The following is a 13,282-nucleotide window of genomic DNA, read 5'->3' as shown; positions in this document are numbered from 1 at the left end:
AGTTGTAAATATTAGAATTAAGGAATCAGAGCTCATTTGTATATAGTGTACATAGACTGGGGATAGATGTAATAAATCAGACCAGTGTTTCACTTAAACTGTGTTTCTCATTTTACTTTAGTGACCCAGGATAGAATCCCCTTACAAAAGACTAGTGCGGAGGTGGGTTTTCCCGCGGGATAGAAGTGTTTAGTGAGAGAGGGGAAAACCCCCTTACAAATGAACAGATTGACCAAGTATATGGAAAACTGAGCTCTGCCTTAAACATGTTAAGAAGACTAAAGCACATTGCTACCATAGAAGTGGCAAGATTTACATACTTTTCTATCTTCGAAATCAATCTGAAATATGGGATAAATGTTTGAGGCAGCTCCTCCAAAGTCAACATACAAGGGATAATGGCGGTACAGAATAAACAAATCCATATTCCAACAGGGTTGAGTCTACAAGAATCAAGTGGAGGTGCCTTCAAACAGCAAAAGAATACTGACTGTAGTAGCCCTGTACGACTTACGAGTTATTTATGCAAGTCAAAAATACTTGATAAGAGGAGCCGATACATATTCCCATGATAGAAGAGTAGCACAAAATTACAAACATCCCACCCACTGACTCAACCTTTTTGAAAAACATCCCAAGTATGCTCTAACTTAAGAAATCAAAAACACTATAGAAGAGCAGTAATTAAGAAGAAAACTGATTTCCTGTCTTGTTCTCCGACTTTTCTAATCCATAGATGAATTTTTTAACTGGAAGACAAATGACTAATCTACATCTCTTCAACCACACTGCACTGTCTATTTTTTTGGTTTAGTTTCTTATTATTTTTACTTCGGTGTAATGACACCATTCTAACCTCAAAGATTATGAATAAAGGATACTGTCTCTTTCTCAAAACAACTCATAAACTTTACTGAAATTTAATTATCTTACTCTGATTTATCGCTGGGAAGTTTTATATCCAATTTGCTGCCAAAAATGTTTATTGGTTCACTTATAGTGAAGTCCAGAGCTTGGCCTGTCGCTCCATCGATGATTCTCTTCACATGTAAACCGTTGCTGTCCAAAGCCTACAATATAGAATAAAATATCATTACAAAATTGGAAACTATACTTTATAATATACACTGTAACAAAGAAATAATATACTATTTTATAGTAGTATTTAATTGAATTTACATCTTTTTATTTTTAGTATTAACTCTTAAATTAAGAGATATGGAATTGTTTGTTAGGGTAGCTCACTATTTATTGAACAGATTTAACAAATTCAAAAGATAGCAATCCGAATTCTAAGAAATTTAAAATTTAATCAATCATGTAGGGACCATTTTGAATCTTCAATTTTTGACAGCAAGAAGTATTTTACATAATGGAAGTTTCAGCTCAAACTTATAAAAAAATACAGTCCAATCACTTCATATCCCATCACAACTACATAACACTAATAATAGTCATTATCTACCTGTGCTTAAACAAAGAACAGTCAATTTGAAAACATCTTTCTGTTAAAATAGTCAATATTTTTTAATAAACTACCTGTCGCATCGAGAGATTTCTACATTAAAGGCTTTAAAAACCCCATTAAAGAATATATATTTCAAACTGAAATTTATACTTTAATGATTTTTGTCCAAATTCACCAGAATATAATTAAGATTTGAAATATCATACTTCACTTAGTTTTAGCTATATGATACTAGTATTTTTTTATTGTTTATATATCTTGGTGAGTCTTATAAAAGTGTAATATTCTGTTGGGCTAATAAATCATTTCATAGATAAACAATGAATTTTTCTCATGATATACGTAATAAATTTCTCAACTTTTTGAGCAATAAGTTTTGATTTTGCTTACGACATCCTTTACAAGAGTAAACAATCAAAATATTTATAACTTTATACAATCAATTTTTAATTTTACTATCCATTTCTCCCCACTTTTGGTATATTTTAAAAGTGTTCCCTTAATTTACCTAACCTTTTATTAAATTCTCTATCTCATATCTTTATAAACTCTGTTTTGAAAAGAACATTAATGAGAACGTTTTTATTTTATATTGTACTTCATCTACATGTATTGTGGGTAATCAAGTTTTTTTACATCAGCAAGATTAATGTAGAAAATAACACCCTGTTTACATGTCACACTAATCAAAATAATAATAATAACACATGTATACTTACCAAGTGGTCGACTCCAGCTTGAACTTTCTTCACACTAAGTTTGGCTTCACCTGATAGTATCTTTTTTGAAAAATCTACCAGCAAGTTTAAGAACAGGGCAGTTACAACTGCTTCCTCTGAAATACAGGATTCATATTAGCACAGTCACGATATCTATACAATAATGGTGTGTCTGTTAAGATGCTCTTAAGATGTGTCACAAAATGCCCTATAGTGACACTATAAAGTCCTACAAGTATAGTATTCTAAATATTATTTAACTGTTCCATAGACACAAAGTAGTGTGAAACAGGTGACATAATTAATTGTAAGTTAATTGTGGGTATTATGATAGACCTTGTGTAAGATTTGTTGTTATTTTGTATAGTGTGAACAATTTCAGTTACACGATCCTATTAATTTGTTTGGTAATTATTTCTGTACTACCTTTATTTTTTTAAATACATTGGTACAAATAGAAAAATACCAAAGAATAAATATATAGCAGAATAAAATGATAACCTGACTATGAAAATGAGCTAGACCTAAACCTGGATTTAGATGTTACCTACATTCGAACATTACAACTGATTTAGCACAATGTTTCATACTGAAAATGGTTTATGTACTAATTACATCTGTAATAAATTAATATATACAATATCTCATTTAAGCCTCAGCATCAGCTATGCCGGCTTTGAACTGCACTGGCTTTTTTTTATTGTCAAAGTACATGATTGGACCTCCCCAGGATTTGAAACCCGTTTCTTTTAAATCATAACATAGTGCAATAACCAACCAGATGGTCTGGGTACAAAACAACAATATCCTATCATTGTTCATATTAATTAATTGGATACCATTTCCTGTTTAAGCTTCATCTCAACATTTTCATTCCAGGCCTGAAGAAATTAAATTTTTTGAGTAAAAAGCCTAAATTTCTATTACTTAAAGAAATCTGATTTACCTTAGACACCTACCGTGATCAAAGATACTATCATTTTGCTGAAATAAATTTATCCTTTATACTTATTCTCTTGGGCACAATAATTTAATCTATTTTTGTAGATTAGTACAAAGTCATTATATTAACAAGCAATCTTTAAAAAGTTATCCAAATTTTTATTGAAGTTATTTCACATGCAATTTAATTCACAACATTAAATTACCTAATCCTATTAAATTTTCTCAAGAATTTTATTTCACTTAGTGTCCCCAATGTTAAACTCAACAAACTTTAGCATTTTACTTTTGGAAACCTAACTTAACCCTTTAACTGTATCACTGGTTTGTAAGGCGGGAATGGGATTTCGTACTATTAAAATTGGCACATCTGGTTTACCGTGCTCCTCTCCACTGTCAGTTGGTCTCTACTATTTCCTCCTGAGGAGTTATTGATCAGTTTCATTATCGTGTGTTACGTGACCTTGAAATTGTCTAGTTATTCTGGTAGTGGTATGGTGTATTGTACTAGACAATAAAGTTACTGGGATTTTTCTACAGGTCTGTCATACCGGGTGCAGAGCCACAGCTAGGAGGGGCAGGGGGGGTCGTTTGCCCCGGGCGGCAAAATGATAGAAGGTCCAGTCGTTGCATTGCAACTGCTGTTAAAGCATAATTCTGTTAGTCTATGCACCAATCGCTTTACTATCGGGTCAAAATACATATTCCCGTGTTTTAAAGTCAATTACAAAGTAACTAGCAGAACTACAATTGCGGGAATTAATTAAATAGATTGTTTATTTCTGCATTTATACATATAAAACCGATTATTTACGAATAATAAATTTCAGTTATGTCAGAAACGGTTTTGGTGGTTACCAACCATATTTCAATTTTAAAATTTAAAATAACTCGGAAACTTGTGATTCCTCAATTAAGACCAAAATTTTCACACAAGATAGGTACAAACGTACTGTTTTAGCACATAATTTAGACTTATATTAAAACGTTTGTTATTAAATTACCATCTCAACTTATACTCTTGACTGAGCGGATCAAAAGAGTCTACTTTAATCACGGTAAATAGAGCTATTAAAGCGATTATCCTGGGCTTGTAATTTTGTAAATCGCTATTTCAAACGTTTAATTTTTAACACAGAGTTCAAGGTTTTGTTAATTTACCGCGGCCAGCGCTCATTTTGAAAGTACAAACTGCCAGACTACCGTGTCAACACAAAAAATAATGACAAAAAAATTCTTTTAAAAGTTCACTGATTCTCTTCTCTAACCTGTCAAGATAAGTTTCAAAAGTTATACTCCTGTCTTAAAATTCATACAAGTTTTTGCTAGTAATTAGAATTGTAAAATATCAAAATGTTGATGGTTGAAGAAACTTTAAATATTTAATACATATTTATGGTTAAAGAATGAAATTTTTTTTAAATAATGATTTAGATTTAATTCTTTATGTTTCTTGAATTGTTTTATCCTTAAATATAAACATATGCGGCGTTAGTTAAGCATGTTACATGAAACGGTGGGTGACGTACTCTTACCTTATAATTATATAAGTTATTTTAGCGATATTAACACCAGTTTTAATGCATTAGAAGATGTAAATAGTAAGTTTTATATTTAAGTGGTTCTCAAACAGTGTTGTAGCCAGCAGAAGAATATCAGGATAACACAAAAATTTAAATAAAAACTTTTTTTAATTTTTTTGTTTGTTTTTATCTTTCTAATCTTATAAATAAAAATAAATCGTTAAATGTGTTTCTAAGTGCTAATCTCGAAAATGTATGGGCCCAATTTGGCTAATTCTTTTTTACAATATTCTTTGGAGTCCGATAAAGGTTTTTATGGAGAGAAAATCGGAAAAGATTTCTGGAATACTTTATAATTTGGAATAATAATCATAATATTTACGAAAAACAATCCCAATTTAACTAACAGTAAACACCTTTAGCTGAAGCTTAACAAACAGACAAAAACATTTGTTTACACTTAAATTTTAGAAAATACTAAGTACACAGTGGCCTCGGGTTTAAGAATATCTAAAATGTTTATCTCTCCTTATGCAAAAGGGTGGATAGCTCTCCTAGACCAGAATAAGGAGGATATAAGACTGATATTGGGAATGTTGACAAGACATGGCCCTCTGAGGAAGCACCTTTTGAAGGTAGGCCTTAGTCGGAGCAGCGAATGTAGACTCTGTGGAGAAGAGGAGGAGTCAGCAGAGCACATTTGGTTGGATTGTCCTGCCATCGTAGAGACTAGGAAAAGATACTTGGGAGCATATCTCCTCAGCCCCAAGGACATCAGAGAACAGGAGCCCTTAAATCTGATTGGTTTTTGCAAAAGCCTTGGTTTTTGAGGGCACAAATGAAAGTAAGGGAGGCGCAAAGGTCCTTTTAGGACTAAGTGCGGGGACAAAATGTCCTCTTCCCTCAGAAAAAAAAAAAAATTGTTATTACAGATTTCACCTGCAAAAAATTACACTATGTGATATATAGGAAATACTATTTAAATGTTATTATAAATGCCACATAAATGAACAAAGATGTGGATGTTTGCACGTAAAGTAGTCGAAGCTGGGTGGTTCCTTTGACTTAGTATATGATATTTTTACTGTGATTTCAAGAAAATCAGGGGAATGGATACAAATATGCCCCAACGACTCATTCTTTTCTAGACTACGGTCTGAAAAAGAACAAAAATTCCATCTTGCAGAGCTTATTTATAAACGATTATTTATAAATTTTAAATGAACATAGCTGAAACTATCCCATATACCGGAAGAAGAACACAAGCGACCGAAGTAGTCTTTTTAAGCTTTTGTATGCTTATATTTTTTTGATCGGGGTAAAAAATAAAAAATATTACCACAAATATTGTAGACCAGAAATTGAGGCTATATCTTCTAAAGCCTACATGTGAACATATTTTCTTAATAGGTGCAACAACGCAAACTCAACTATGAAACTGTAAATAAATTAGACAAGAAGTGAATTTAAACAGCTGAAATAGATATATTTAACCGCAGTAACTTTTCAGTCTTATGTAAGTATATTTATTTTCTTTGTCCTAATAAAAAGGCAAACCCAAATATGGCATTTGAAGCATCTTAGACCGAAAATAGATTACAAGGCTCAGTAGTAGACATTTTGACAAAAGTAGGGCTTGAAAACCAACATATGTATATATATATATATATATATATATATATATATATATATATATATATATATTCTTTATTAGGACAAGGCAAACTTAACTGTGGCACTGTGTTAGACTGTATGAACGGTGAGAATGGGCGCTTTTAGACCGTTCGTTGGTAAAAAGGCCGGAGACCATCTTTTTACTCCTTCGTAGTTGTACATATTTTCTTAATGGGACAGTAAGAAAAACTCGACTTAAACACTGGAGATATCTTTCAACGGATGTAAATTCAAACAGCCAGAAGTATATATTTTTGGCCAAAGCAGGTTTCTGAGACCTGTTTGTATTTCCTTGATTGGGATGTTAGGAAAGGGACTCAACTGTAGTGTCAAATATGTAATTTAATGAAACCAAAAATATATATTTCGACACGTGCAAACCCTGAAATAAGCCAGTAAAGATTTTATTTGACTTTTAAATCTCTTAACCACGGGCATTAAAATAATAATTACCAGATATATGCCCACATTTAAGTGAAAAAATTGTCATAAGATTCCATCATAAATGAATTTACTAAGAAGGACACTCTTAAACGCTTTTGAAAATTACATGCGATGACGCAGGTAACTGCTAATAACAAATATAATAATAATTATTAAGTACTTCTGGATTATTTACATGCTGATGGAGAAGTAGCAAAAACAATTTTTTTACAACTGATGTTTTTACAACTGGTGGAAAGGGGTGGCAAATTCAGAACTTGCCCCCCCTGAAAAAATGTGTAGCTGCGGCTCTGACCAGGTGATACTGATAAGGTGAGAATATTCATTATATATATATATATATATATATATATATATTATATTGTACGTACTTTGGTTCAACATTTTGATTTCAGTACTTTAGATAATCATGAATATCAATAATTCAATTGTGATGGTGGCCGTTTATTATACTCTAGCCGATGACTTCGTTCAGGATCATCTGATCTCTTGTTGTGCGACAAATGTTTATTAAAACTCAAGAAGGAACGAATACAGTGTGAACTCAAGTAAATGTATAATTAAGTTTAACTGAGTAAAAGTATTTGACTCATCTAAAAGACCTAACCACTTTGCAGGAAGCCAAAACCATTTTGGCCTTTAGAGGATACCATGGTCTCCCACTTCCTACAAACAGTCTGTACTCTCTTGGCTTCGAGTAAAGTTCGATAAAAAATCCAGGTGTCACTGACAATATAAGATAGCACTACTTTTGGTTTGGATTGTAACTATATAATTATGTAAGCATGTAACTATATGCTTTCAAGTGGATTAGAGAGGGAAGACTGGCTCGTGCATATGCACTAGCCAGCATCTCCTGCTACATGGTTCAGTTAGTATCTCTAGTGTGAAGATTAATGATTTAATGATAAAGAAAAGTATGGTTACTTTATCATTTCCACAATATAGCCTAAATGATAACAGTATCATTTATACATTTGATCCAATTATAACAATACAACATTATTAAAAGGTTTAAATATATTTTTATTGTAATTCCGTATTATAATACAAGTAACCTAAACTGTGGCTGTTATTATCACCCTCTCTGCTTCTAAAACCGTGATGCACAGAGGGAAACTTATCAGGCTCACCCTGCTACCCCTCATCTGACGGCCCTGCTGTTTTCTATGATAATCAAAATTTACTTTCAAGTAACACTAATTGTTGAGTTTGTGCAAACAATTTTGTAATGTATTACAATTGAACTAATAGAATCACAAGTATTCATTCTGTTTGATTAGCTTAATAAGTTATGCTTATCGGTTTGGTTAACTTACCAGGGTTAGAAAAAGAACTTGGATCGTTTTTACTGAGAGTTGCAACCGATGTCATGATAGCTTAGTTAAAAATAAAGGAATATTATTTATTTTAATACAGACTGAACATAAATATAAACAATAAATTACAAAATATAGAATATTTTCGGTAAAATTGGAATTTTTGAGGTTAGTTTTAATTGAACGACAATATTGTTAGCAAGTCAGTGTACCAACTTCCAAGTGAAAGTGGTTTGTTTCAAGAGTCATGTGATTTATAATTTTCATCACGTGTGTGTTTCAAACATATGTGCTAACTAGCAGACTAGACTCCAAAGATATGAGTCAATGCCTTTGATTTTAATTCTACTTGTCTCCAAAAATTGCTGGAGGTATTTTAATACGTATAGCGTCGGAGTATGCTCAATATCACATAAAACTTATATAATATCTTTTATATTGACTTATGGACATCACCAGTCTAAGTGAACTATTATATATCGCCATTACAACTGTTTTAGAATATAATATAATTGGTAACATAACTGTTGCTCTCTTCTTAATATATACAGCAATATATACACTGGTACGTAAAGGGAACAAACCAAAAAGATTTAGAAATACGTTAAATTTTAGAGGGAAAAGAGTAGAGTTAGAGTTCATTCATGAATCTAACTTATATATACCTTTACCTAACTTGTAACTTAAATGAAATTTTAAGATAAACAAAAACAGCGGAAATATGAGAGAATACTTATATTATTAGTTCAAATTAAATTTAGGACGCCTATTTCTCTTGTGCGTACACACGCTTTGAACAAGTTCATTAGCTAGTCTAAACCACTATTATGTTTCAATACAGTGGCCAATTAATTGGTCATTAGGAAAAGTATTCTTCTCTAATGTTTAACATGGACCAAAAATTAAGTGTTTTATTTTTAGCTGAGCAATCTTTAACATGATAAGGAAATTCGTTGGTAATGTGCTTTATCCGGTGAATTGCACCTTCGTAGTCTGGCCGTCGAATCATACTGTAAACCATCTCCCATTTAAACTCTTGTGATATATTTTTTTAGATATTATACAATACATAATAAATTGGATGGTTCAAGTATTTGAGATTACTTATACTTATACTGATTAACTAGTTTATCAAATATCCTTAAAACTGTTTAAAAGTTGAGAATCATAATTTTACATTTAAAGCCTATAAGAATTTAAAGTTTAATAGATGGTGCATGTAATTACTTTTTACTATTATTATCAATATTGCGTCAAAATATCCCTCCCTGATCGGGTAGCTTGGAGAACTGTTGAAGCTTTTCTTCCTGTACTCACAGAATGTGGCTATGTAGAGGTAAAGCCGTGTGAGAGCGGTTATTTGGGCCTTTCGTTATTTCCTATAAATGGACCAGGGATGTCAGATGTATGTTTAACAGCATTTCAGCCCAAATGGCAGTGACACGACATTGAGCGCTTATCGTCAACGTCTCATTGGGTTTCCACCATCGGTACGTTCGTGGCAGTGAATGGACTTTCCTTCCGTATTGGTGTAGACTTTTTTAGTGAGTGATAGGAAAATGAATTTATCCACACAAGTGGCCAGCCTATAGTATGGGACTCTCACAAAAGATGTAAACTACCCACTAAAAAACCTCCTCCATACTTCAGGATCCTAACCCAAAAACTGTTTGTCACATTATTTCAGGTTAGGTCTGATTTTAACCTAAATCTTCAGACCTTGCGTCGATCTGGCCTTCAAAGAACTAAGGTCTAGATCACGTGATGATCCAAATCAGCCTTCTTTACGCGGAGGATGTCCCTGACGAAGTGCGGCAAACAGGCCCAGTGTTCCCAACCTTCCAGTATCACTTCGTAGACCGCGTCTACCGAAAAAGCACCAGCTGTGCGCGTTGCCTCGTAGGGGGGCCCTTCTCAACGCGAACAGCGGAAGGAAGTATGTTCCTCGTCGTCGGGTACGCCCGGGCAATAGATGTAGTTCGGTTACGCGGTTTTGCCCATACGAAACAGGTAAGACAGGAAGTATTCGTGTCCAATCAGGAATTGGGTACATGCATTAGTACCCAATACCATTAGTATTATGTACATGCAGCTTTGCACTTTCTCAATATGTTCAATAATTAAAATAACGTCTTTTATATTTGATAAATCTGTTTAAGCCGTACATATTATTATTGACTACATAAAGAAGCTTCAGTGACAGAGGGATTTTTTAAAATTGTTCAATGTCAGTTATAATCAATTTCCAGCTACAGATTATATTGCTATTGCAAGACACGAGGACGGAAAACAGTTTTGTTATAGGAGTCATATTCTTATAGCAAAAATTTAAACCATAATTTTATAGTTGTCACAATTGCCATAAGCAATGGAACCTTGAATCAGTAACTGAGGAGGAGATCAAAATATCAAAAATGACAAATCTCATTAAGAAAGGCATAATTAAATTTGGTAGGTTTGATTAGGATAAAGTATGACAATTATCTTGCTTTTGCGACCCTCCTTCAATCAGTGAAGTTCTTTCCACCATATGCAATCCAGCACTAATTAGAGTAATACTATTAGGTGCTTCAATGTTGCTTGACTTTACTGCGGATTTATCATTTTTTTGCCTATTATCTTGCTGCAAGACATAGTTGCTGTGAATGCAACTTAAATCAATACCGTAAGAAATTATATGGGTGTCATTCTGAACCTACATATCAGTAAAGAATTACACCATATTTTACTTAGCCTCATGAGCAATTGAACTTCATATTCAATTCCTAAACATAATCATCCTTGAATGAAGAATCTTCGAGCATTAGAAAAAACTTTAATTTAATTACTGTTCAATAGTAAAAGTAATATTAGAAAATTTTGTATTCATTTATCAGTGATAGTAAAATAATCATTCTTCTTTGTAAACAGATTCAGTATATTTCAGGACAAATGACTTGTTTTATTACTATTGAAAATCTGAAACTCAACTATATTTATGTTGAAAATTGCATTAACTCGAATTCCTGAATGCTTTGAGCTTTGTTACTTATGTATATGTATACTATGCATATGTATACTTATATATATATATATATATATATATATATATTATATATATATATATATATATATATATATATATATATATATACAGGGGTGCTGAAAAGTCCCGGGACGGTCTAATAACTTTTGAACTAATTACAATATAAGAACCAAAATTTACATCAAGCTTTTGCTCATATAAAACTATTATTTTATGTATTTCACCATGATATCCTGCTTATGGGGGACGTCCCGCTAGGGGTTGGTGAAAATTCTTAAATAGAAGCATAGGTCGAGTCGTACATCAAATTAAAGCTCTTTTTAATTGAAACATTTTGGCGAAAATCTGACGTAAAACAGTTGACGCATTACAAAATGGCGGACACTCAAAGATTATAAAATACAGAATTTTTCAAATGCAAACATTCTGGTTGTTAGAGAAAACTGAGACACTTAATCTTTTATTTTACTTCTTTTACTTCAAATCACTTACCAAAACAGTTATAACAAATGTTCAAAGTGTTTGCCTTCAGTTTGCTGACAATATCCCAATCGATTGTAGAACGCTGATATCGCATTGTTTATCTGGAAATTCCTTATCAGCAGGTAAGGTTATTACCTTCCTTCTCTGGAAGGTAATCAGCTGGAGCAAACAAGACCAAAAAGACAACAATGAAATTGCCAGCTGACAGATACAGTTGTTTTATCAACTCAGTCACTTAGAAGTCTTCAAGCCCTAATTTTGCAAGTAGTTTCAGTAGTGCTAGTTTATTTTGCTATGGCGCTTTCCGAGAGAGAAAGAATAACTTTATTAATGATGCGCGGGTTTGGTGACCGTATTAGATCATGTGATGAGGTAAGGCATCTGTTTAATGATAGTTTTCCCAGATAAGGAAGGTAATAACCTTACCTGCTGATAAGGAATTTCCAGATAAACAATGCGATATCAGCGTTCTACAATCGATTGGGATATTGTCAGCAAACTGAAGGCAAACACTTTGAACATTTGTTATAACTGTTTTGGTAAGTGATTTGAAGTAAAAGAAGTAAAATAAAAGATTAAGTGTCTCAGTTTTCTCTAACAACCAGAATGTTTGCATTTGAAAAATTCTGTATTTTATAATCTTTGAGTGTCCGCCATTTTGTAATGCGTCAACTGTTTTACGTCAGATTTTCGCCAAAATGTTTCAATTAAAAAGAGCTTTAATTTGATGTACGACTCGACCTATGCTTCTATTTAAGAATTTTCACCAACCCCTAGCGGGACGTCCCCCATAAGCAGGATATCATGGTGAAATACATAAAATAATAGTTTTATATGAGCAAAAGCTTGATGTAAATTTTGGTTCTTATATTGTAATTAGTTCAAAAGTTATTAGACCGTCCTGGGACTTTTCAGCACCCCTGTATGTATACTTACATAATATATTATGTATATATGTATAAAAGTGAGGTCTGTGCTGATAACTTTGGGTCTGTTTTCAATGCTGTTCTGTCCAAATGCTTCTTAGTATTTTATGTCACATTAACACTTATAATTAACTAAAGTGTTAAGGATATACATGCGATCTCATTAACACAATCTGCCAACCTCTCTAATGTCCTATAACGATCTTTTCTGAAGATTTTGAGGAGGGATGAATCATGGTGTTAGAACAATTTGCAGATTAACTCTTGCCATTATAACCTTCTGCCACACACATTCACTATTATTGCTCAAGAATTTTTTTATGCTGAAGCAATTTCAAGAGGTCTGTCAAGGGACTCTGGAGTAATATTCTAACAACTGCATTTTGATAATTACACCATAAATATATGGCTTTATCGCTAGATAAATCAGGGGAATCTAAAATCCCCATAATATTTGTCCTTTATTGCAATTTGATAAAACCAAGGTTGAAAACAGAATGCTTGATGATCTGACATTTCAGACATTGACAGCTTGGTAGCTGCGTAAAGCACTTTTTAAGACTGGTTGATATTATGTCACTATTAATAATTTGACAAATAAACTTGGTCAGCAACCATGATGTCTTACCTGTATAAGAGATACTGATATTAAGTTAGAACCACTCTCTATTATAATAGTAGGCCTAGTCATCTGATTTTATTTCCTTGCTTTGGTAACCATTTTTCTTCTGAGGTATTTTTTCATTACATATCTCTATC

At 32.6% G+C, this 13,282-nt stretch overlaps 1 protein-coding gene across 1 annotated transcript in view; it reads right to left on the bottom strand.

The window, feature by feature from the left end:
• The window catches only part of LOC124372329 (leucine aminopeptidase-like), a 53,799-nt gene extending 45,485 nt beyond the window's left edge, over positions 1–8,314 (bottom strand). The window contains exons 1-3 of the mRNA XM_046830711.1: positions 8,090–8,314; positions 2,188–2,303; positions 934–1,070 (exon numbers count right to left, since the gene is read on the bottom strand). Of these exons, the coding sequence (XP_046686667.1) occupies positions 934–1,070; positions 2,188–2,303; positions 8,090–8,144 (308 nt within the window). The 5' untranslated portion in view covers positions 8,145–8,314. The remainder of the gene's footprint in view (positions 1–933; positions 1,071–2,187; positions 2,304–8,089) is intronic.
• Between the last annotated feature and the right edge of the window lie 4,968 nt (positions 8,315–13,282).

The sequence above is a fragment of the Homalodisca vitripennis genome, unplaced genomic scaffold (genome assembly GCF_021130785.1).
Source record: "Homalodisca vitripennis isolate AUS2020 unplaced genomic scaffold, UT_GWSS_2.1 ScUCBcl_2925;HRSCAF=8089, whole genome shotgun sequence".
In the NCBI taxonomy this organism is placed as follows: Eukaryota; Metazoa; Arthropoda; class Insecta; order Hemiptera; family Cicadellidae; genus Homalodisca; species Homalodisca vitripennis.
This window is presented reverse-complemented; position numbering and strand designations above follow the sequence as displayed.